Raw genomic sequence first — 27179 nt, 5'->3', positions numbered from 1 at the left:
TTTCTATGTGCTGAACTCTTTTTCATGAGAAACCATGTCCCCATGTGAGCTCTTCCCTGCCATCTAAAGTGGTAGGTGCCAGACATAAGTTCACCACCTCAGTGAGAATTAGGCCTCTTTCTCCTACTTGAACCCACCTGGACATTGAGGCATTCATAGCCAAGGCAGGGTATGGATGTCTGAACCCACCTGGAGGAATGGAATACACTGGCTGTCCTTGCCTAAAACAAACAAGAAAAATGAAATCAAGAGCAGGTTCTTCAATGCAATTGCCAGCCACAGATCCAAATACATTTATAATCCAAAACTACCCAAAATTACAAATTTTTATCACTGTCTATGAATTTAAGTATCAATCTAGAAAATGTTTGTGTGTTAAACTAAGATTAAAAAGGTAAGGGTAAAGGACCCTAACCCTAACCCCTGACAGTTAAGTCCAGTCGCAGGCGACTCTGGGGTTGCGGTGCTCATCTTGCTTTACAGGCCAAGGGAGCCGGCGTTTGTCCGCAGACAGTTTTTCTGGGTTATGTGGCCAGCATGACTAAGCCGCCTCTGGAAACCAGAGCAGCGCACGGAAACGCCGTTTACCTTCCCACCGGAGCGGTACCTATTAATCTATTTGTACTATTTGGCGTGCTTTCAAACTGCTAGGTTGGCAGGAGCTGGGACCGAGCAACGGGAGCTCACCCCGTCGCGGGGATTTGAACCGCTGACCTTCTGATCAGGAAGCCCAAGAGGCCTGTCAAGATTCTACCCAGCCATGGAACCACTGAATATGCATGGAATCTCCTATCAGGCAACAGTTTTTCTTATTGAGAATCACAGCTTTCAATGTTTTTAAATATATAATTTTTGCAAATAATGTGGCAGTTGTTTTGACTTGGAAAATATGGTATTAATGGCCAGGAAAGGCTTTTATATACATTAGCTGTTTATTTATATATTGTTGCTTAGAGTTACTTGGGTAAAACAGTGACTAATAAATTTAATAAAATAAAATAAATAGCTCTCTATATACTCAATATAGTTAGTGTTGCTGATCCTATTCATCATCAGACTCCAAACCACACATCTTGCCTCCCACCTCAACTTCAATCCTCTCCACAACCACATTCCATGGCCGAAATGACAAGTGAAAACCTGAATTTTGCAAACAAAACTTATACCAAGTAAGTGAACATATACATTGACGCATATATACACTTACGTAATTTATTCCAAACACACTTGCTAAAGCAACTATCACCTCCAGCCAAGGACTCCTTGAATATATGAGAAGCCCAATACACATACAGAGCTTCCACAGATACATACTCTATTCACTTCAGTGAAGGGGGTCGTTCCCTACATGCAAAGGAATACATGCATAGAATACTGATGGAACTCGGAATAAGGGCACTGTCTTTTAACACTTTATGGTGTCTCCCCATTGAGCAACACGCTCAGTTACAGCTACATCAAAATATTCGATTTCTCCACTGATTTAAAGTGAACATGTCTCATATCCTTTATTGAGGGCATTTAAAAATAGTTTCTCACTGTGAACGAGGAAATATCCATATTAAATTGTTTATTCTGCCCCTTTCTAGTTACTCCATTCCATTTAATTCCACCTTCTCCCTGGTCCCCAAGCTTTCAGGTTGTTTCCCTTTTAGTCAGTTAGTATCCCATGGTCAATGAGTCCTTCCCTTGATTATTTTTTCCTCACTGAAGATTTTTCTTAATATTCCTGCAAACCTCAGAGTAACCCTGAGTCTGCCAATACCTCCCTCTTCTCCATGAGTAGTACCATTTTTGTTACATGTGGATGAGCACGGGAAAGCTTGAATCGAAAACAGAAGAAATGATGCAACAGACTCAAAACTTACCATTTTTTAAAAAAAAAAAAACACCACCACTTAATGGTCACTTCTAACATTTTTATAATAATATTTTATTCTTTTTTCCATATAGAAAATTATGTTTGTTACTCAACAATTATATTCTAATTCAACAAAACTAGTGACTTCCTCCTCACCCAACATCAACTTCTGACATTTTATTTGACAGGAAAATAATGACTTTCTTGACAGATAAGTAATTTGAAAATTAACACCTGTAGAAGGCAATAGAAAGACCACTAGCCATGTGAAAATATAGCAAAGTAGTCTTTGTCTCTAAATGCTCTTGATCAGAAATCATTTTTTCCCATGAATAAGGGACTGGGCTGGCCCAGTCTGTGCTGTTCCAAAGCTCTGGGGAATTTTGGAACCTTAAAACCTTCAATTACTCAACTGGGTGAAGAAAGCATAGGATACAAATGTGATAAGTAAATAAATAAAATCTAGCTCATCATATTAATCTATAAGGTTTAGTACCTTATGCATGTGACTCATCCTAACAAAGCAAAAACCACAGAGGTCCCTTGAGCAGATGAAGAGCTAAAAACCAGAGATTGTGGTTTGATGGAACTGCAACAGAAACTTATTTCAGATGCTCGCTGATCATTTTAAAAGGGGGGGGGGGGGATTTCCACAAGACCAGAGAGGAACCGTTCCTACTGGGCAGGGGAGCAAGAAATGAATAGATTTAAACTGGTGGTTCTTACTGTGGTACGAGCCACCCCAAGGGATGAGGAATTTGCCCAATGGCACCAGGAGACAATGGGTAATACGGAGACAGCTCTGAAGGGTGAGGTGGTCGTGGAATTCCTGGTGATGGAAAAAAACCAATGGATGTTAACACAGTTGTGATGCCCCCAGCCCAACTTTCAGTTTCTAACTGGAATCCTACCTTACCTTAATTTAGAAAATATAAACATGTTTTCCCCCAGGAATTTCACACGGTACTGTTCAACAAACTTGCATGCGTCTTTTGACTTTGTTCTGCTTCAAGTCTCATAACTATCTAGTTAACAATTATCTGGCAATTTACCACATGCTGGGTGGGGGTTTTCTGGGGAGGAGGTGTTTCCACACGTTCTTAAAACTCACCTGTCTTAGGGTCAATTTCAGGGGAGAGATGGGAAGGTGGCGAGAAGTGGTCATTACTGTAGGTGATGAGTGGCGTCAGCGGGTGCATATGATGTGGATGCTGCACTACAGGAACTTTGTTTGACTACAAGAGAAAAGCAGGACTTTAATGCACAATTTAGTTGCGTTTCAAAATCTTCTGTTACCTTAGAGAAAGTCAGCTGAGAAGAGAAATAAGTAACTTTTATTCATACCAGACTTCCTGTAATAATATCCAAGAACTTTTCTCAGGTAGAATGTCCATTATCAGCCTTGGCAGGGATGTGTGTACTATTAAAATGGGCTACATCATTTCAAAGTATTTTGTCATGTATTAAATATAAAGTAAATGTTTAAGTTTTCGTTTAAGTTTTCAAAATGGCAAAGAATGGTTTTATTCAGCTAAAATCAGTAATCTAATTCTTTTCTAAAGGACAAAATTACCCAGTTTGGAGAGATCCTTCTGGACCTCTTGCAATCCACTAAGGTTTTCACAATCCTGAATCTTGCCACCAACTCCAGATAATCTATGAACAAGTTAAATACTACCATTCCCCACATATATCCTTGGAGAACTCCACTGCTTACTTCCCTCCATTGTGAGAGCTGTCCATTTACTCCTGTCCTCTGCTTCCTGTTTAGCCAATTACAAATCCATTATCCCATGACTGCTAAATTTATTCAGGAGCTTTGGCAAGGGACACAGTCATAAAACTTTTTGGAAGTCAAAATATATAACGTCTACCAGATCCTGGATCAGCCCTATTTATTTGGTTCATACTCTCAAATAATTCCAAAAGTTTGATGAGCCGGATTTTGTAGAAGTCATGCTGATTCTTCCACAGTAACATTTGTCCTCCTGTGTGCTTAATAATTCTAGTTTTAATGTTTTCCAACAATGTAGTTCAAGCAGACATTATGTTCACTAGTCTGTAATATCCTGGCTTCCCCCAACTCCCTTTTAAAATTTGTTATGTTGGCTAGTCTCCTCTGGCAATTCTTTCACTCCTTTGTCATCTAGTGGTTCAACTGCATACATTCTTTTTCCACTTGTCTTATTAATTCAAATTTACTTTGCCATAGTTTGTGTCCCTGTTTATTCTCCTAGCTTGGACAAGACTTCCACTTTTTAAGGGTGCAAGCCTTCTTGGCTTTCAGTGTCTCCTTTGCTCATGAACCTCACTGGCATCCTCTTGAACTTGTCCATACCTTTCCTAATCTGTACCAGGCCTGCTCTGGAGATTATCCCCTAATTCTCCTGCACAATCCAGGAGTAGAACTCAAAATGAGACCTTAAAATCACTTCATGAGAAAATCATGAAACCAGACACACAAAAATGGGAAGAACTTTATACAGGTTCCTTACAACTGGAGATGAACTGAAGTATAATTTTTTTAATGTTCCACCTACAAAAGAAAATGAGGATCATAACCTGCAATACTCATTCTCTTTAAATCAACCTGCTCCTGGTAAAATTTGGGTCATTTGACAAAAACTGTATAGAATATGATGGAAGAACTTTTGCTTTCCAGTTACTAGCAAACTGTAAAACTGGTTGAACAGCACACAATATACCAGTCTTGTGTCCACTTCTGAGCGCAGTTCAGTACTGGTTCTCAAAATCCAAAGTAGCTCAGGACTTTAAAAGACACCTTCTACAGCATGAACATGCCTAGGTTTTGAGATGGTTTTTGCAGGCTCTGTACCATATTCATCTGTCTTTGGAGGCAAGGCAGGTGGTGACCAAAGTTAGGACCTTTTCAGTGGTGGTATCTTGATTTGGAAGCTTCTGTCCAGGAAGACAGTCCTGGTACAATGCCCTTACAATGCTGAGTAAAGGCCCTTTTATTTGCAAATGTTTTTAAATATTTAGTTTCACTTTTCTTTTATGCAGTAGGTTTCGTTTGTTTTAATGATTTCAATCATTTTACTGACATTGTTTATTATCATTTTAATTTTTAAAAGCTGTTTCTAAAGCTCTTTGAGTGAAGAGAGGGTAATCTAATCAAGTAATTGTAATAAAACAAAATGAATATCCCTCAGTAACTATTCTCTTGCAGTGCTCGGAAACGGGATCCATGCCAAAAGACATGCACAACTCCAGAATTGTGCCGCTCAAGGTGACTGCCATGACTGTAACAACTACTGCGAAATCTCCCTGTGATGGGGGTTTCTCCATACTATTACAAATTTCCTAATGATTATTTTATTATTACAACTTTACTAATGACAAAGGGTGCAAAGGGTTTTAGGGGAGGGGTAGTACCTCTGTTAGGGGGCACACTGTGCTCCTTCTGGAGTAGTTTGTCCACCTTTGGTCCCCACCCTGCACTCAGCTCTCACCTGTGTCTCCCAGAAACTGTCAGCCTGCAACAGCAGCCACGCCCTGAAAAACATCTTTGACTGGCCTACTAAACCAGGTGAGGGTACTCAGTGGGTCTCAAACCCTTGGTGAGTTAGGGACTTCCCCTGTATGCGAAGACAGGCTCCAGTGGATTGAGCAGACAAGACCAATAGTGGGCCCAACGGTCAAGAAGGAGGTAACTGCACATGCTGTAGTGAACAATGAGGGGCAGATCGGGCTCATCAACCTGGGAAGGTAGCCCATCTGGTAGAAGGAAAACTTCTGCTGCCTTGCAGCTATTACTCATTCATGAAAAAGCCTTCAGGAACCCTGAGGAAAAATCTGCACCTGCTACCTTGTGGGACATCTTCAGGAGAAGAAAAGGCTAAGGAGTGAACCCTATAAAAATCTGGAGTGAAGTCCCTAAGACAGCTAGATGGCACCTTGTATGCCTCCTTCTAGCAACTCCTGCAGCCAAGCTGGTGCCAAACATATTGCTCTGCTTTCCTTTGGACCACATCAGCAAGGCTGAAAGTGGGGTATTGTCATCTGGGCAGCCCAGGACCTCCATACACCCTGCCCAGGCTTGCCCCCCAGAGAGGTCACTTTGGTGCTGCTAACACAGTGGTTTGACTTCACACCCAGAGGCTCAAGACAGACAGATGCCAACAACAAGTGCAAGTATGCAGCATGAATTTGTGCAATTTCAGTTTCAATACAATGTAGTCAATACTTGTGCTTTCTCAAGAAGGTTGAATAAGGCAACAATATGATTTTCAAGGAGACAAACAATCCCTATATGACAGTAATGGTAAAGGTAAAGCTAAAGGGACCCCTGACCATTAGGTCGAGTCGTGGCCGACTCTGGGGTTGCAGCGCTCATCTTGCTTTATTGGCCGAGGGAGCCAGCAAAGCCAATGGTTTGTCCACACATATATGCCATGTGGCATTTATCTATATGCTTCCAACTTTCCTATCACCAAGCAAACATGGATTCCTGATACTGGGTCAACAATTTACCAATTTTAAAGATGGGAAAGTGCCTAGTTGAGTGTTCCTAGTTCAAAAGACAATCTGTTAACTGCATAGCACAGAGGTTTTCAACCTTTTTGAGTCCACAGCTTCCTTGATCAACTACATTTTTCTGCGGCACCCCTGTGGGGCTCAGGAGCCCCATTATGTCACCGCTTGCTTGCAGAGCTGTCAGCCTCTCACCCTTTTTCGAACACCCTCCCTTTGGGAGTGTTTCATCAGCCTCCTCTCCCATCTCCTTGGGAGTCCTCTGGGCAGCCACAGCTGCCGCCCCTGGTCTCTGAGATGCTCCCCGTCCCAAAGAGAGGTGCCTCCTCACACTGCCCCACAGGGGCCTGGGACTTGTTTGTCCATTACCAACAGCAAGGGTTGGCAGGCTGGCTGGGCTCCCTCACTCATCTGCTTGCTTACTCCAAAGGCCACCTCAGCTCCTGGCAACCAGCACCCCTTGGCCAACACCAGAGGCACCATTCACCTGGGGAGCATGTAGCCAGGGCTGTTGCAACAAACAGCTGTGCAAGCCTTTGGAAGGCAGAGACGCAAGAGGGCAAAAGAGGAGGGAGGGAAGGAAAGAGGGATAGAGGCCAGTGTTGCCCTGCAGCACCCCTGACGATCATTCAAGGCAACCCAAGGTGCCACGGCACACTGGTTGAAAACCACTGGCATAGCAGAAACCTCAAAACCAATACAAAGTAGAATCCTCAAGCGAGTGAGCCAATAAAGCAAACCCACAGCAAAAACCTCAAACTCTTTCAGACCAAATCACTCAAGAAAGCAAGCTACATTATCCTCAGACTGCCAATAATATGCCATTATATGATCAAGGAATAAACCTCCTGAAAACATTTCTGTTTACATGCATATTGAACTTTCATACTTACATGTTCTTCCCCTTCATACAAACACTCCTCTTCCTCCACTCCCACTCTGAACTCTCTTTTTGAAACCCACTCAGCCAACATGGTTCCACATTTGTCAAGCTTTACCTATCATAAGCTATCGTAGATCACCCAATGTAAAAGGTAAAACTTTACATTAAGATTTAGTTCATGGCGGGATTGGACCTATTACAAGTGGTGATTTTAGGTGTGGAAAGTGTTCTGGCTGTGCACAATCTCAGTAACTAAAACAATCCACAATCCTAAATATGGAAAGGTCTTTACACTTAGAAATTCCACCACGTGCCAATCCATTAATGTAAAATATGAGACTAAGTTCATAGCTTCCAAACAGATCCACATATGTACTCATAAAGAGGAAGCTCAGCTTGTCAGCAAAAAGCATGTTTAGATTTCCATGTTACAAAGATTAAATTTAAATGGTATGAATGAAAACTTTGATCTAATCAGCTTATTTATAAGGAAATTATTGATATTGCATTAAATTCATGTACCGTTTTGGTCATCAGTCTGCTGTGGTTGTCTTGCTCACAATAACTGCCACCACTTGACACTAAAAAGGGACTGTAAGGTGACCTGAGTAAGTCTATCTTCATTGCCAGTGCTTCAGATGCCCATTACAAGTGCAGAAGCCACTATTTCCTATGGCTTTTTAAATTGTATTGGGGGGAGGCATTGTTTTTGTTTGTTACTATAGTATGCAATTTTTGTGTTTTCATATTGTAAACTGCCTTGTGATCCTCGAACGAAGGGTGGTATACAATATTAATTAATTAATTAATTATCGGTTCTGTCTGCTACAGTGGTGGCAGACGTGTGCATAAAACAAATACAACATTTTGAAGTAAATAGGGAGTTGAAGGTGTGAAAATGGTTCAATCCCACTTTCCCAGAAAAAGGGGAAAGGGAAACAGCGATTAAAAAAATCAACCAAGCAAGTAGTTGCATGCCTCCCCATCTATATCATTTATTGGATCAGGTGGAGAATAGCACATAGGCACAGGTTGCAATATAAATTGCATTTATGCAGAAGATGATAAAGTAGTCTTTCAAGACAAACTCAGGCCAATGAATGTGGACTTGGAGAATTTTGAAATAAACTGCTTCACTAGCGAAGCTTATGGGTTGCCTGAATGGGGAGTATGCCTCTTTTCACCCTTCAAGAAAGGTGTTGATGTTGTTGTTTTGGTTGGATCAAGCCATCAACTTTTCAAACCCCTCTTTTTAAAGGCAGAATTTGAAAGTTTTGTACTCATCCCTTTCTCCACAGTAAAACATCAGTAATATTAATTTTCTCAAAAAGTTCCGCTTACTTTTTTATATTGATTTTAGATTAATTGGCAATGGACTACAGCTGGGAACACCTCTCTCAACATAAATGCATGGACTGCATTTGTCAACAGGTTTGCAACTGTAGTGGATACAACAAGCAAGCAAATAATGTCTGTGAGGATTGGCGCAAGAGGGCTGCGGGAGAACTAAAAGGTACTTTATATCACTTATATTGAGAATAGGGGGGTGGCTTTTATCGTTAATTCAAACAAAGCTTCCAGTGATGTTTTTGCCTCATGAATTCCCAAAGCCTAAGTCAAGGTATCACGGCTTGGGAATAAAGTGCCTCAGTTTTCACTCTTTTTGAATACTTGTGCTAACTTTAAAAGTAGCCCATGAAGTTAACTATTGCTGAGAAATGGTCATCAATTATTTTCACATGGGAAACTCAGGTTCTGTCTATTCTACCTTACTCTGTGGTAAGTGTGGGGGCGGGGGGGGGGAGAGAGAGACTGAAATGATTATCACAAAAGAGGAACCTGAATGCTTAGCAACTTATTATAAGTTTTCAAGGACTTTTACTAAGCATTGGTACCTTGTACTATACAGGCTCTTGAAAAAAACAGCTAAAGACTGCAAAAGAACCCTGAATATTCACCCAAATGTCTAGTTCAACAACAACTTTTTTGTTTCTTCTAATTTCTTGAATTATTATTTGGTGGCAGAACTTAACAATTTAATTTAAAATAGCTTTTCTATAGACTGACATTCTCTTTTATCCCTAAAGAATCAGGATTTGGGTGCTCCCTCAACAAAAGCAGACGCTGAAGAAGAGTGTTTTCAGCTTTTCTGTTGTATCTGTATCTTTGTGCAAGCTCCTAATACTGTCAAGATCCAACAACGATAGTGATTCTAATCTGACAAACCTTCTGATTTTCAACAGTCTTCTTTTTCTCTCCTTTAGGCAGAAACTCCTCCAACTTTTTTTAGTTTACATAAGAGTATTCCTATAGATACTGTCTGACCAGGAAGGGTTAACGCAAAACCAAGCAACAAACACTTACCAAGTGTGCAGGAGAGGGCGACCTTGCATCCTTTAGTGTAGCTCCAGCTGGTACATCTAGAAGTGGCCACTTTACCTGCAGATACTGAAAGATATTGAAATAAAGAAGATAAAGCCACAAAAAATCAAATTGACAACAGATTTCACAATAACTTCATGGCCCAAGAAACCAAACAAATGCAACTTTCAGCATTGTTCAGATACAAAAAGGCTTGAAGCGCAGGATTATGTTTTTCATATCAAAAACCTCCTCACTAGTTATGATGCACTTTTAGCCCATCTCACAGGTCACAAAGATGGCATCATAGTAATGGGAAATCTCTTATGGTTGCCTCCCAGATCACCTTGGTAGCATATGGAAGCTCAGATCATATGGTTTCTTCTTCCAACACAAGCTACAGACACTGGATTGGAAAGAAAAAATGTGACTGGCCCAACTCCATATATTAAGAAGGTCTAAAATGTTGCAGATAACACTGTGTCTAAAATATGTAATCCACATGCAATGACATTAAGGCAATTTCACAATTAAAATGCTGCTGATGTTTGTTTTTTACCTTCTTGCTCATCTGTGATTTATTGATCAGCAATGCTGACTAACACACACATACATAAATATACACAGAGAGATTTGCAAGATAAGGATGGAAGTGTAAAGGAAGAAAGAAGGGGGAGCATATAACGAAACTTATTCCCAGCAATATTGGTGTAGATGAGCTACTGACACTAACTTGAGAATAATACCGTCCCATTTAACTCAACAGGGCTTCTGAGTACAGGCACAGTGTCTTGTGAATGTGCACAAGTATTGTGAGTGTAACACAATGATCCAGCATATTCTTGTGTATGTTGGCGCTTCCACAGAATTTAAGATTAGGGAACTCCGTATCTCAAAGACAATAAACGTGATTTTCCAGAAAGTATTTAGTTGATTATTTTTTAACACCAACTATGTAAAACAATCTGCCAGTTTTGTTTTTTAAAACAGTGACATTTAATACAGCATGGCACTAAATTTAATTTAGACCAGTTTCAATGTAGTGCTAACATGGAATTTTTATTTTATTTTCCTGACACTTTGCTAGCAAGAATACTAAAGCAATTTAAATTAACTTGCACCGTTGGATCTCTCACACAATCAGTTCCTCTAACTGTAAGACATAATGCATCTTAGAATTACTAGGTATTTTGTGTTTTTAGCAGAGGAAGAAAATTATTCCATGCCCTATAGCTGAACGCAGTATGTCCTGTGAAATGTGGAGATTTGGGAATGTGGAGTGGATGAGTTGCAGCTGTGCTCTGGAATTTCCCTAGCACACAAATCTTCATGATGTAAAACAGCTGGAAGGAAATCCCAGCATGCTCTATTTAGAGGCAGAACAACCAATAATTTAAATGGAAGATTAACCCTTCAACTTAAAACAAACCTTCACATTTCCTCCAACATATATTTCTACTATCTGTTGCAAGTAGAACGTGATGAATAAGTGCTGATCTGTTACAACAGGCCATCGGAACAGATTCAATCCTAAGAAGGCCACTATCTTCTGAAAAGCTTAAGTTTGGCAATCACAGAACAATACAAGAGAAGCAAAAGCTGTTTTGCTTCATCAGATGGGCTGCATTTCTTCTGCCACCCAGCCCATCCAAAAGACCACACTCGCACTATACATTTAAATCGCTATATCATTTTAAGCAGTCAGGGCTTTCCCCAAATACACATAGACGCTGTAGATTGTTAAGGGCACTGAGAGTTGTGCGTAGACCAATATTCCCCTCACAGGGATACAATTCCCAGAGTATCCTGTGAAAGGACTGTTTAACCACTATGAAATTCTAGCTCTATGGGGAATAGGGCTTTTATGATGTGAACTACCTTGAGAACTTCATCATCATCATCATCATCATCTTCATCATCATACCTTATAGTGCTCCTGTACAACAAATTGTGCTTGTAATATATGCTGACTTTTGTACTGCCAGAGACAGTATGCCTTTCAGTATCAGCTGCTGGGAATCACAAGTGGAGATAACGCTGATGTGTTTGTGTCCTGCTTGCAGGTTTCCCATAGAAATCTGGCCACAATGAGAGCAGGAGGATGGACTAAATAGGCCAGGTATGGGGAACTAGATCTAGTTTCCTCCAATAAAATCATTTCTCCCATTGAGATGCTTGGCTCATGAGATAAAAAATGAAATGAAACAAGTAACAAGAAGTTGAATCAATAACAGCAACATTTTACAATCCGTACAAGTTATCCTTTTTTGGTTGTGGAGACACTTTTTGCTTGAAATGCAGTAAAGGGATCACTGCTGTTGTGCCAATGCTGCCACCCACCACCACTGCAGCTCACCCTAGACTATTCCTCTGAATTTGCTTTAGTTGCTTTTATGTGTTTTATACTGCTGCTTTATTGAGTTTCAGGCTATACACTGCTTAGATGTTTTTGAAATATTAAGCCTTTTATCAATGCTTTTAATTAATTAAAAATATACAGGCCTTTCTAGCAGAAGAAAAATGAGGTAGAGCAAATTTCTGATGTGGCTCTGACCCCTTTTGAACCCCTCTTTCCTAACAGTACCCACCTTCATGCAAGAAACTATGTGGAAAATGAGAGAGGGCTGCAAAAGACAAACATATCAGCACATCCTTGTATATGCACAATGCTTTAGGAGACATCTAGGGTTATACAAAGGATAGCTAGCACTCAAAAAAAAACAAAAATAGTTTTCACCCTCTTGCAAGAACCCTCCACACACTGCACTGTGCCAGGAAAGGCATAAAAAGTCCAGAGGCCAAGCTAATGATCCATCTGGTTTCACTCTGTGTATTGGGACAAAAGCAGGAAAAAGACAAGAGTTGTAATGATGCAACAAGCCTAGAAGCAGAAACTTGCTGAAAGGGTGAACAAATAACCTTTGGGCTGACCCATGAAAAAAGTCCAGAAAATCAGGTGGCTGGACAGGAGATTATCTGGGAGTTGAAGCAAGGGCTTCCCATCTTGAATCAGCACAGGGCATAGGTGGAAGAGGCTGTAACAGATGTTCCATCTCTCCACAATCGGATGGGGGAAGTTTTAATTGTAGCCTAGGTGTGTTTCTAGTTATTTCTCAGTATTTCCCCCATATATTTTTATTCCACTTACCTTAACCTAAAATAAAACTCCAAAATGTACCATGAATGAAGTGGCCTAGACTGGGAGAGCGAAAAATGTGGCTTCCCTGGGAGCAATGGTCAGCTAGGTAAAGGCTTGAGTGGAGCTTCAAACTTCAGACCCCAAGTGATCTAATATTAAGGAGGGCAAGTGGAAGTTCAATTATGTCAAAGTGGATCTCCTGTATTAAACGGCCGTCTACTGAAAGCAATGGGAGGATGATTATTTTGCAACTGCTACAGACAAAGGGAACCCATTCCTTTACACTCTGATTAGGGTCACCAGAGAGGTGATACACTCTCCATTTGTTCTTTACATCACTCAGCCAGTGTGGTGTAGTGGTTAAGAGCGGTAGATTCGTAATCTGGTGAACTGGGTTCAAGTCTCCGCTCCTCCACATGCAGCTGCTGGGTGACCTTGGGCTAGTCACACTTCTTTGAAGTCTCTCAGCCCCACTCACCTCACAGAGTGTTTGTTGTGGGATAGGAAGGGAAAGGAGAATGTTAGCTGCTTTGAGACTCCTTCGGGTAGTGATAAAGCAGGATATCAAATCCAAACTCTTCTTCTCTTCTACTGTATTCTGTGATGTCTATTACTTAGTAGAAGGGGAAACACTGAAAACATTGCAGGGTGAAATATTTATCCATACACCCTTCTCCTGTAATTGGAAATTTGGAAGAAGATGCAGAAATATGCATTTTCCTCTGCAAAAGGGAAGCGAGTCCAAGGCCAAATATGCATGGCTGTGAAATGTTCCCAAGACCCAAACAACATTACACATGCCATGGAGTTTGACAAAAACATCTGGTTTGGGTTGAGCTATAGCACATGAGACATATGAATGCTCCTGACATTGTCCTTACGGTGTATGCATCCCTGCCATCTTCAGGCAATGATCTGGCTATGAGAGAACATGCACAATGTTCAACTCCAGCCCAAGCAAAATTATACAACCAATATTACTCCATAAATGCTATTGTGTGTACTGAGAAGCTTGATGACTGTTATGGTGCTTGAGCGTGAAAAGAATGGTACAGCTACGCTGACTGATTAATAGGAGGCATGATGTGTTGGAACTTCCTGTTTTTCTGATTTAACGCAGCCTACCAGAAAGGTGAATATTGGGCTTTTCTAAGGTTTGTAGTGGACAAAGACCTCTCTGTACTTCTGAGATGTAGTAAAGATATAGTTAACACCTCCACAGCAGTGTTGAGCTCCTATGGAAGGCTGCTTTATTTGCTAACATTTGCACCGTATCCAGGCCAGATTCACATTCCTCTGCAGGAACAGAGCAAACATTTTAAAATAAAGAGCAATTGCCAAAGGTTTCCGAACACAGAAGATTCTGGATTTCCCCCCCCCCCTTGCTTTGGAGATTGAGAACAAAAAATTGGAAGGCAACCAATATACCAAGCACCTTTGGACAAAGGAAGCAGGATTTGTGTACGTTTGACATGGAACAGGAAGAGAGCTTATCTCATTCCTATAAAACATACAAACAGTCCACTGTGACAGACCAGTCTTGCCCACAATGCAGAACTGTTTCCCTTCAACCTTTTACATTTTAACTGTAAAACTGAGCCTCCAAACTCAAAGCAGAATATAGCCAAAACTAACAACTCCATAGCACAAGTGAATGAAACATACAAGTGAGGGCCCTTGCCCTGAGAGAAGGAAAAGACAACTGTAACAGCAGCCGCTGCCACCTGTGAGCCAAGAGGAACGTTTCCTGAGACAGAAAACTCTGGAAAATATTTAAAGAGTACTGTTCACATTTTACAAAACCTGTCTTCCCTCAGGAAAAACAATGCAGGCTACTGCATTAATTATACCTTATTCATATAAAATTGGCACCACTGACATTTGTAAGCACTGGTTTGCAAAAGTTTAAGGCAGAACTTTCCAAACTGTGTGTCGCGACACATTAGTGTGTCGGCTGCAGTGTATAGGTGTGTTGCGTGAACGCTCCAACGCTCCCCTCACTCCTCTTGGGCTGAAAAGGGGTTAGTTTAATCTCTGGTTTGCTGGTAAAACTGAATTACTGTGTCGCGAAATGATGCATGTCTAAAAAGTGTGTCACCAATGTGAAAATTTGGAAAGCTCTGGTTTAAGGAAATAGTCTCCACAACTGTATGTGTGTTCTCCTAATTCACTCATTGCAGTGATTTACAGAAGCTAGATGTCTGGCTGTACAATCATAAAAAGTAAATACATATAATCTGGCAGCCTCCAAATATTATCCCATAGTCCTTCGAAAGCTTACTTGCTATGTGCTGTTTACTCACTCACTCGCCTTAAGAAGGTATATTGTGAATGTTAAACCATAACTCAATTTTAATCCTACATACATTCCCATGTAGAGTATGGAAATTCAACATGGACACAGACACTACTTGTACATCTTATGCTTTAACCCAGTTGTTCTAGCAGTTTTTGTATATATATAATTCTCTGCACACAAAAGCACAAACTGTGGAATGTATCCATGTAACCGAATCCCTACCTCAAGATGTGTGTGGTTAAAGAAAGTTCTCAACACACGGTGGCTCAAATCACATACTATTCTTGTTAGTATTACAGAGTATATTTTCCAAGTTGCCCTTCTCCTACTACTAATTTGGTATTTCTGGAAATGGTTTTTCAATTGTTTAAGTTTGATTTATATGCTTTTATTGCATTTTTGTCGATTGTTAAATCACCTTAATGATCTTTTTAAAAAGAGAGTACAGTCCATAACAGTTAGGCAGAATGAAGGGAGCAAATACTTTAGGCCATTACTTTATGACAGAGTGGAGAATCCGTAGCCCTACATATGTTTGCTGGACTAAAATTCCCATCATCCCTGGCCACGGCCGTGCCAGCTGGGGCTGATGTGAGCTGAAGTCCAGCTACATCTGGAGGATCAAGTTTCCCACTCCTGCATTAGGAGGACAATGAAGTGAGAGAAGGAAACGATGCATTTGCTCACTGGAATACTGTGATGATAAAATGTTACTGCGAGATTCATATAGCTAGTGCTGAATTCTTGCCCTTTACATAAAACTGGGCTGAGGATCTGTAATCAGATCTTATTCTTCAAGGCTCCTATAACAGCCAATTGTGGAAAAGGCAGGGAGCCAGGGCTGTCATCTGTACAAGGAGTATGTTTGGTATGCAGCTGGCCCCATGACCCCCAACTAGCTAGCGCAATGACCTACAGTACACTCTGGGCTCTGAGTACAGTAGAAGTAGTTTCCTAAATGACTGCCTTTGATCTGCTCTCCAAGCCCGAAGATCAAAGCATCTGGTTAGATTGGGGAAGTCCCTGGATCTGGCTGCTGTACAGCTCCAATCTGTTTCCAAACATTGAGTGGTGATGTGAGCTCACTTGCAGTTTACTGCAGAGTCATTTTCAAAGACACTCACACCACCCATAACTACTAGGACACAGTGTGCACCACCCCATTTGGTGAGTCAGCTTTCTAGGAAGCACTGGCAAGAGCTGAGAAGCCATGAAACCCAAAATACCCACAGAAGACGTGCAGAAAGTTCTACCCAATTAAAAGTTCTCTGTGTTGTCGTTTTCCAGCTGGTTTATTTTATGCTCCACCCTTCACCACTCTTGGTCACAAAGGGGGCTTTCTAATCCATTTGGTAAGCAGAGAAGCTGCTGGCGAATGAGGCGGGGGTGCCTCTATGAAGGTTGTATAAAGGCGCCTTCTCATTTTAAACAATTTAAGAGGGCAGCATGTGGGGGTGGGGAAACACTCCGAAAAATATACAAGGAAAGAGACTAAGCTAATGGTACAGGGGCAGTGTGGAAAACTGAGCACCCCTCTAAGTGCAAGACTGTGCCTCAAACAGACGTTCACTGTACAGCCATGTGTGTATTTAAAAAAAAGAGAAGAGTTAATGGCATATTGAAGCTATAAAAGTTTCAAAATGGTTACATTCCAGAGAGATTAGAACAAGCCCTGGTTGCTTGTTACCTTCCCTCCTCCTCTGCAAGTGGGGGAATGAAAAGGATTTTAACCATTTCTCTCCCACATGCTGTTGTGCCACACACACAGTACAATGCACCCTGCTGTCTGCACATTAACCTGCCATTTGCCAAATAGCTTCCCCTCAGCTGGGGATTAACATTCATCAATTCAAACAACAATCCAGTGGTCCTGCAATCCTAGGCAGGAACAATGGGGTGCAGACAACAGGCCTTGGCTTGCCCAGGACTGCTGTAGTCACTGCATGTCAGCAGTCTCTTCTCTTGGCGAAGAAGCCTGCAGCAAACCAGGAGGCGGAGGAAAGGAAAAACAAAAGAAGAGTTGCTACAACCAATTACAAACGTTAATGACCAGATTTCCTGCCCTTGCTACACACATGGCGTAGATGTTATCTGGACATGAGCAAATTTTACTCTAGTTTTAAACACCCTAATCTAAGGTATTCGGATCTGATTGTATATGTTCCTCTCTGTGTAGACCACGCACTCACAAGCACCATTCACACATCTCATATTGTATGACATTTAGTATTATTATTTTTTGCAAACAATTTTAATATTTCTCTTATATCTGTCTTCACAGTTGGGCAATACTATAGATTTTGGAATTGTTGAAAAAAAAACTCTCTATAAAAGCCAGTTCTCTGTGAAAATAAATGTAATTCACTTGAGTAGTGGGGGCAGAGAAAAACCTCCTCCTACTGGCAGCTTCAACAAAAATCACTGGGCAAGAGGATTGTCCATCCTTCAGGGTAACTGCAGGGAGTTGCATAGGGGGGCAAACTATTTCAGATAGTTTATCATTGTTTTCCCCCATTCCCATCCCAAATACGGTTTCCTGTATATCACGAGTGATACTTACAGGCTCTCCAGGGCCTAAAGACAGTGTTCTGTTTGGAAGGAGAGGGAACAATGAAATATTTAGAAAGCAGGGCAAAAACCTGCACTGCCAGTCTCCTGAAAGAAACATGTACTCAATTACACTGTTTCCAGGATAAAATGTGCCTGGGGCTTACAGTATTCTGAATGTTGGCTGATGAGGATAACTGGATTACTAAATTGCTACTGACTCCCCTTAGTGAGTGAAGATGGTGGCAGTTCCTATGGGGTCTTGCTGGGTCTTCCCAGTTTCCACGCCTCATTTATTTTTAATGCTATTCTAAATTATAATAGCCATTTTTGCTGCAGAGCAAGATCAAGTGATGTAACCTGGCTGATATAATCTAAGAAATATGTATGTATAATAGAAATAATTACATTAGGTTTCTCAGTTTACCCCTCCCCCCACTGTCCTCCTTGTCCAAATCAAATCTAGATTGCAAGTCCTAACTTAGATGCACATCTATGAAGCGCTGTATGAAAAAACAAACAGCAACAATAATGCTTGAAGACTTTGGAAGAAGCTGAGCTTTTTTTTCAGGAATACTAAATTAATCTGCCCAAATTCTTGCCAGATTTGTTTGATTTAGTTGCCCAACATCCCTGTACATGAGTGAAATGTGGAATCACTTTTCCAGATGTAATTGTTTAGAGGAAAGGGCTGAAAACCAATTCAGTGGAAGTTAATATAACAAGTTTCACCAAGCAAGGTATTCTGTGAGAACTGCCCTCAAATCAGAAGTGTAGATAGGACTGGTTTAATTCACTAGAGAAAACAACATCACTGGTTGCTAAAATATCTCAATTGGTTGCTGGGGGGATGAATTGGGGTGGGGGGGGAGGTTACATCTCCAAAAATGGCTGTTGGGGGCGAAAGGCCTACCACTTGTCCAAATGTCCTTGGCGTTTTAGCCTCACCATTCATTTATGGATACATCCTTTCTATACATATGGTTTCTATTTATTTGACCGGGCAGAAGAAAGAGATTCACCACTGCAAATGGTTTTTTAAAATCATCTTACAAATTAGCACTAACACACTCTTTCAAGGAGTGTTACATAAATGTTTCAATGTATTTTAAATATTGCCAGGGAAGCATGTAATTTTAAAAAATTGGTAAAAATTACTTGCTGATGACATGCCACCAACAGGAAAGCTAACTCTTTCAAACTAAGAACCAGTAAGTGTGAAGATGTGCTGAGTGGCAATAGGTTCATTTCTTGATAATGTCAAATACATATGTTGAAATCCCAACCCTTTATAACAATTAAACAAAATCACACTAAGGCTATAGACACCAAGAGAAATCACGCTAGCTTCCAGTCTTCTAAACAAAAACCCAGACTTTATGCAGTCCAAGAAAAGATGGGAAAACCACAGGAAACACAGAAGGACAATGACTGGATGGTGGTGTTATGTGGATGCCCCATTAAAAATGAGTGAACAAACCTTGGCAATTCCATGCCAAAAGTATTGTGTAGAAGCACCCGTGTCTTTAACAAGTCAACAGCAGAAATAGTGGGGATTAACACTCTTTATAATAAAATTTATAACCAGCATTTTCTTCTCCAAATGGAGCTTTCAAAACAGCTAAAAACACAACATATAAAAAGTAAATCCAGTCAATTAAAAGACAAATGCATGCACTCGCACCGAAAAATGATTTTTAATATAAACCCAGAAAACCAGAGCTAAGTAAATAAATAAATCACAATTAAACAACAATAAACTTGAACTGAACTGGAAAAGAAATGTCTTCAAATGCCAGCAGAACACAAAGAGAAAGGTCAAGGTGTTTTACATATGAGGTGCTACCACAGTGAAAGCCCTTTTTTGCAATGCCACCAACTATGCCTTGGAGGGCAGTGGCAAGCACATGATGTCATCATCATCAATCTTACGAAGGTGGGCATGTTCACATAGAAGGAAGTGGTCCTTCAAGTAGCCTGGTTCTAGGTTGTTAAGTACTTTAAAAGGTTGTTAAGTAGAACTTTGAATTGCACTTGAAAATGAACAGGCAGCCAGTACGGCTGATATAATAATAAATGGGTCACATGATCACAATGCTTGGCACCAGTCTATATTTTCACAGCATCATTCTGCTCTGATAGAAGTTTTTTAATGGTCTACATAGAGCATGTTGCAATAAAACAGTATGGTTTCAAGTTAAAATCATTCTCCTTTCTAACACCAAAAACAAAGGACAAATGCAAATCAACAGTACTATCAAGACATGGCAAAAGATACTGGGTTGTATTCAACAATGGTCACACAACGGTCAAAAGGTCTGCTGACATTAATAGATGTGTCTAACTTGGGTCTATTAATTTCAATGGGTCTACCACAAATGTAAGTTAGCTGGATACAAGCAATAGTACACAAACAGTTTCAGAAAAAGCCAAGGTGGTACACTATTTTCTAAAATGACAGCCATAATTTTGCAGCCAAATTCCTATAAATTTCCAGTGCGCTAGTAGGGACAAAGAAGCGATTAGGAATTCAATAGCTTTGCAAATTAAGCTATTATGTTTTTAAGCAGCTAGCCTAAAAACGTGTCCTCAGTACCTTTACACTACCCAACCCCCCACACCCACAAGAGGCACTTTCTTTGCCTGTTTACATAGCTACAGTATTAGCTGCTGGGTCACCAGGTTTTCACCCCCACCCTTAACAATTAAATAAAGCATTTGGAGAGGGTGGCGTAATTCAGCAGAGCATATTTGCTCCTTGAGGGATACAAGCTAAAGTTTAAACTGCAGTTTGTTTGTTGATGTAACGTGACAGATCACAGGTCTGCATCCTAACAGCTGCAAGAGTTCTAGCAGGACACTCTGCCTCGGGACTATTAACCCTAGGAATGAAAATGTTTTAGAGCTGTGAATTCCAAAAGCATAACAACAAAAGAAAAACTTTTCCAAATTGGGTTATGTGTGAGGAAATGCAAAATTCCAGGTTATAAACCCGCAGAGTCGCTTACATTCCTTAACAACAGCAAATAGACAGAATCTTTGGGCCTCTGTGGTTGTTCATATTTAGACCCTGAAGAAAAGAAGTGTGTGTGCCTCTCTCTCAGTTTTCCATTATGGACAGCATAGGCCCTTGTTTTTAGATTTTCCTCCCCACCTCACAAGACAGTATAGCATGCATAATTGCACTTGCCTCAAATGGGAGAAAATGTTTGCCCTCCCTGCAAATTACTGTTAACTTCTAAGTCAAAACAAAAAACCCTCCCAAGGTTTCACAGCAACTATCCCTGCTGCATGTCAAAATTAGGTCAGCTATTAAATTTAATATCAAATCTGCTGGGTGAAGTGAAAAGCTTGTCTCTTATGTGCAATGAAAGGGCTGTATGACCTATGTGGAGAAGATACACTCACTGGGGGAAGGACTGAAAAAACTGGTGTTGTGGCCATAGGCAGAGCTGCAGGAAGCCTCTGAAAGGCAACGGGGCCTCTCAACCCATGGGAAAAGGGAAGAGGCAGAACACTGGAGCTTCAAATCCAGGCATACCAAGGTTGAACAGGATGGTGGCAACAAGTGGGTCAAAGGTCAACCAGCCAGCCTGCTCTGGTTTCCATGGATATGTGGCCTATTCATACAGTGCACAGAGGGCTCTTCACAGCCACTTACACACAATTGAGCTACTACTCCAAGCTCTGCAGGCCTCGTCTTGGTAGCACAGCACATTAGATGGTAAAGTTTAATGGAGTCAATTAAAGCAGAGAATTAGCACTGAACTAGTCCTAGAGAACTACAGAAGACACTGTCAGAATTGTCTCATCACAGGAGAATGCCAGTGTAGCATGGACGGAATAATCTGAAGATTTTACTCTGGTATGATATTACCTGCATGTCATCCATGTTATCTGTTAAAACCAAACCGGGTATCATGAATAGCAATAAGCGCTTGTGGGACCCTAGACCCTGGTAGAAAGCATTTTTTTGCACCTTGAGAAAAGCTTTTTTAAAAATGAAAAAAAAATTACCAAAACATTTCCAACATTTTAGTTCATATTGAAACAAAAGGAATCTTAGTTCTAAGAAATCTTGGGAGAATAAAAATGTGTTTATAGCAAACTCAGAAAATTTCCATGGGGAGGGAATTACACAAATTTCCATGGGGAGGGAATTACACAATGAAGGTGCAGTAGCTGGGGGAAGCTATTTTTCTATTAGATGTTAAACTTGTCTTCCAGACCAGGGTTCTAGAACCCTCTTAGGCCTTGTGGCTCATTTGAAAATCTAAGAAATGCTTGTGGGCACCACAAAATACCTATTTCACAGAAGAAAAACTGGTGATAGGTACAGCTCCAACACACACACAACAGGCAGAACACCTACACATACACACCAAAGGAAGTAAAACAAACAAAAAGAGAGAGCAGGCAAACCCCCAAATCAAAAGAAAACCAGGAAGCCCACATTCAAACAACCAGTCAAAGCAAAAGCCTCAATTTTTAAAAAAATAATTGGGAAGGGGAGGGTGCTTTGGCACATGCCATGAAGAATGTCTGAGAATTCTGTGGTGTCCACCGGTGCCATACCGAGTTCTCCAACTCCAAACAATGATTGCACGCAAAACATGTCTCCTGCAGAGGAGTAGGGGAAGAACCTATATGAAATCATATATTCCTTTTAATATCCTGGGCCCATACCATCTAGGAATGGGTACCAGTGGCCCACTGATGGCCATCACCCTCAGACAGCTTGCCCAACAACCAAGGGTGTTGGGAATTGTAGTCCAGCAACATTTAGAAGGCCACACATTTCCTACTCTTTATTTGAGCCATTAAAGATAGCACTCTGGATTTTTGGATCAGACTTCCAAAAAGCAGCATTTTCAGTTCAGGTTTCATGCAGATATTCAAGAGACTACAGTACAGTACTCCAGAGATTAGGTCCGAAGCTTCAAATGTCAACATTTTTTAAGCCTACACAAAGCTTTCTCCCAGGGACCATGGATCACGTTTTTAATCATATGTTTGTATTTAAGACATTAAAACAATTAAAATTAAACACACATATATACTGTAAAACCCAATGAAAGAGTTTAAGACTTCTGAAAAAATGTAACATATACTTTAACAAGCTACTGGTGCATGTTTACCTAGTATGCCTTTGCAGCCTGCAAAATACGAAGCTCTTTAGAAGTGCCAAGTCCTAAAATATTTGCTAGACTTTAGCAAAGCTGTCACTTTTCTTGATTAATCAGGAAACAAATCGTAAGCAGCAATTAAAATTTACCCCCCTTCATGTCCTTTACTTATCTCCCCCTCTTCCCTATTTTAGACCATACATATGTCTACATTGCCCCCCTTCCATAGCCTTTAATAATCCTTATCCTCTCTCCTCAAAAGAGGAGAGCTTGTAGTTGTCTGTGAAATTCACAATTTCACAGACAGCACCGGCAGTAGGGAAACTCTATTATTTCCTTTCAGAGGATTTTGCAGAGAAACATTCATGCCAGTATCATAGACCCAGTAAGACTTCATGATCCCATGACACTGTTAAGCTCTCTGCAACCTCTCGAGAAGCAAATGACATTTACTACCAGTGAAACAGGAGCAACAGAAAGAGCCTCCCTCCACCTCACCCCAGCTGAGAGAATGTGCAGAACTGTGGGCAGCTTCAATAAACCACCATTTCCAATCCTGTAGTCTGTTTTAGGCAGTAGGATTCTTGCCATTCCAGTCACAAGATCCTCCTGAGATAAGGGGACAATGAGAGTACACCCCTCCCGTCCAAGATATAGATTGCCCCACCTCCTCATTCAAAGCCTGGGGAAATGTCATTCACATAAAGAGGGAAAATGACTGCGTTTTGCATGATTCCCTTTTGTTTTATGAAGAAAAGGCATCATGGTACACAAGCAGAAATAAATACATACCACTGCTGGGCCTTAGGCAGCAGCTAGGTGAGAGCCAGGAACCAGGCACCATAGGCATTATTTTGCACATGTGAAGACCCAGACTCCTTGGAAGCCTTTGCATTTCTTCCAGGTCAGGGGAGACGCACTGCAGACCTTATAAAACAGGGTTGGTTGTTTCTGAACTACAAAACCTATGATCTGACCACAGGCCATGCTGGCTGGGCCCTGTGGGAGTTGTAGTTCAGCAACATCTGGAAAGCCATAGGCTAGCCACCTCTGCTATAAAACCACTTCACCCCACAAGAACTATTCAACCTATGTAGTGGCTGACTACGCAGGGCATTAGAATACAGATCTGTAAGTTCCATATTCAAGTACAGGCAGTTCTTGACAGCTTGCCACTTTCTTGAAAAGCTGATTTTTCTCAGATCCAGAGAGCTGTAGGGGTATGGGGAGTGGGTGAGTGTATTACTCCCCAAAAATATGACCAACCCACACTCCATTAACACCTCACCTCTCCTTCCATTAAATTTGGCTGCAGCAATGTTTTGGGGGGTAAGCTTCACAGAACAGCTTGCTAAGCTGTTTCCCCTGCCCAGTTAAACCTTCCTGCAGCAGCGTTTAACAGGAGGGGAGGTGTTTCATACAACAACTTTCTAAACTGCTGGGCTCTTCACCCTTCCCTGAACCTTGCTGCAGACACATTTAAAAGAAGAGGGGGTGCTTTACAACCCCTCCATTAAACAACTTGGATGGGCTGTCCTGCTGTTCCTCAAGCTGCAGTTGGCATGGACACCTATTGATGGCCACATGAGCTGTAGCATGACATTTTACATTTTTATGTATATAGGAAGATAAGAACACAAATCAATGTTTCGTATATGTGAACACTAATGCCACGAAATCATGTTCTAAGTTTCTTTAGCTATTGGTGGTTCCCCATCTTGAAGGGTAACATTATTTAATCCAAGTAAAGTTATTTCAGTTTTACATAGTTTTACAGAGTTGGAAGGGGTCTTGTAGGCCTAACCCCTTAAAATCCACATATAATCCAGAGCTAGAATATCTCCAAGAGAGAGTTGTCCTCTACTTCAGGACCTCCCAAAAGGGTCTGCCTGACTCCAGCTAATTGATTTCATTGCTGTGCTGCTTTTACCATGAAGGCATTTCTCCCTAAAGCCCATTAGATCAAGCCCTGTCCCCTGGAACAGCAGAGAACAAGTCTTTGCCTTCTTTATGTGACAGCCCTTTGTGTACCTGAAGAATGGCACCACATCTCACCTCTGTATTTTCTTATTCAGACTAATCATACATATCTAGCTCCTTTAATCATTTTTTAATAAGATTTGTTTTCAATATTGCTGACCACCGTTGCCTTCCCCACCTAAACCCTTTCCAAATTTTCATTCTTAAAGCATAGCACCCAAAACAAAACACAGCATAAGGGTCTGGTGACTTCTGTTTCAGTGTATCTGAAGAAGTGTGCATGCACACAAAAGCTCATACCAATAACAAACTTAGTTGGTCTCCAAGGTGCTACTGGAAGGATTTTTTTTATTTTGTTTTGACAGTATTCCACATTAGGTTTAAGTAGTGCAGAATGAAATGGAAAGGTTGTGTCTCATGGCATGGAAAATGTGGTTCTATGAAGGCAGCCTTTAGCCTAAAATTATGTTTTTATATATGCTATAAGCCACCCAGAGTGGCTGGGGAAACCCAGCCAGATGGGCGGGGTATTAATAAATTGTTGTTGCTGTTGTTGCATTAGCCTTTTTTTCAGCCACATCGCACTACTGAATCATACTCAGCTTATGATCAACTAGAATCCCAAAAACCTTTACAACTAAACAGATTAAACAGACATTACATATGTATATAGTTTTGATTCTATTAATGTTTAATTGTTTTTAGTTATAGTTTTTTCTATGTTTTTAGAGATTCTTGTTTTTATCTGTAAGCTGCATTTAGTCCAGTCAGAGGAAATGGCAGGGTATAAATATAAATATAATAATAGCTATCCTTTATTAGGCATAGCAAAAAATGTAACAATGTACTACTGTCAACCCAGGTATTCTCCATCTTATAGCAGTGCTTCCCCCTGCCACCTGCACTAAAATGCAGAACTTCACACTTATCTCAGCTGAATTCTGTTTTATTAGTTTCCTTGAAGTTTTCCATTCTATCAAGTTCATTTTAAATGTTATTACTTACTTCTAATATTCCTTACTTCTAGCTATCCCTCCTAGATTTGTGTTATTTGAAAATGTGCTAAGGATTCCCTTTGTCCTCTGATCTAACCTGTGGTGGGGAACCACAGGCCCAGGAACAAAATCTAACTGACCCTTGGGACTCTCCCTAGGCCACACCCCTCACCAGCTCTGTTCCACAACCTCCTTCAGTAGCTTAAATGAGTAAATTATAATGCCTCTTGCTTGTCTGGGTGGAGAATGGAGAAATCTGACTTTTGTATAGCTGGAATGTGGCCTACTCTACAAAGATAAGAATATCTTCCATTTCTCCACCCACTTTTCCCTCTGGACCCACTCTCCATAGGTATATAGTTCCTGGAAGGGTCCCTATGAAGGAATGTGGCCTCCTGGGCCGCAAAAAGTTTTCCCACTCTTGGTCTAAACTGCTAATAGAGAGTCCTGAATCACCCCAATTAAAAAAAAAACACCTCTCCTGTTTAATGAGAAACCAGTGATGAGCACTATTTGAACATGGTTTTCCAGCCATATGTGAATCCATATGAAAGTATAAAACATATAACCCTGTAAAATGTTTTTCAAAAAGCAAGATACTCCATAGTAGACCCACAATCTATTGCACTAATAACCAAATCTAAAAGGGCTATTATTCTAGCAGAAATTTACTATTGACAGATCTATGGGTGGAATCCAATTATCAATGTGTTGTTATCATTGTAAAGATGCTAACAAAATGGCCTCCCTCGCAGCCTGTTCTAAGAACATAAGCCCTGCTGGATCAGACAAAAGGCCCTCTACTTCAGCATCCTGTTCTCCTAGCAGTCAACCAATTGCCAATGGGAAGCCAGCACACAGGTCTTGAGCACAACAGCACTGTCCCTACTGATGTACATCAACAACTGGTATACTGAGGCATCCTATTGCAGGTAGCTCACAGCCATAGTAACTAGTAGTCACTGATAGCCTCATCCTTCATTAATTTGTCTAAGCCCCATTTAAAACAATCCACATTGGTAGCCAATGCTACATCTTGTGATAGGGAATTCTATGATTTAGCCACGCACTGTGAAAAAGTACTTTTGTCTGTTCTGAACCTTTTCACATTCATTGGATGACTGAGAGGGAGAAAAGCTTCTCTCTATCTGCTTTCACCACACAATGTACAGTGGTACCTCAGGTTAAGTACTTAATGGGTTCCGGAAGTCTGTCCTTAACCTGAAGCGTACTTTCCCATTGAAAGTAATAGAAAACTGGATTGTTCCGTTCCAGACGATGAAAAATACCCCTAAAACAGCAATTTAGCACGAATTTTACTGTCTAATGAGACCACTGATCCATAAAATGAAGGCAATAATCAATGTACTTTACTATAAAATAAATAAGACAGTATTGTAGATGAAAAAAATTAACATTTTTTTTCCTTACATGCACAGATGACAGTCATTGTTTGGATGGGGGGCTTTTATCCATTTCTGCAGTCACACAATC

The 27179-nt window shown here is 40.8% G+C and overlaps 1 protein-coding gene across 1 annotated transcript in view; it reads right to left on the bottom strand.

Moving 5' to 3' along the window:
* The window catches only part of TCF7L1 (transcription factor 7 like 1), a 67082-nt gene that overhangs the window by 7060 nt on the left and 32843 nt on the right, over positions 1-27179 (bottom strand). The window contains exons 4-7 of the mRNA XM_081171695.1: positions 9603-9686; positions 2973-3096; positions 2588-2690; positions 138-221 (exon numbers count right to left, since the gene is read on the bottom strand). Of these exons, the coding sequence (XP_081027821.1) occupies positions 138-221; positions 2588-2690; positions 2973-3096; positions 9603-9686 (395 nt within the window). The remainder of the gene's footprint in view (positions 1-137; positions 222-2587; positions 2691-2972; positions 3097-9602; positions 9687-27179) is intronic.

The sequence above is a fragment of the Podarcis bocagei genome, assembly GCF_964188305.1.
Source record: "Podarcis bocagei genome assembly, chromosome: 15".
NCBI lineage: Eukaryota > Metazoa > Chordata > Lepidosauria > Squamata > Lacertidae > Podarcis > Podarcis bocagei.
This window is presented reverse-complemented; position numbering and strand designations above follow the sequence as displayed.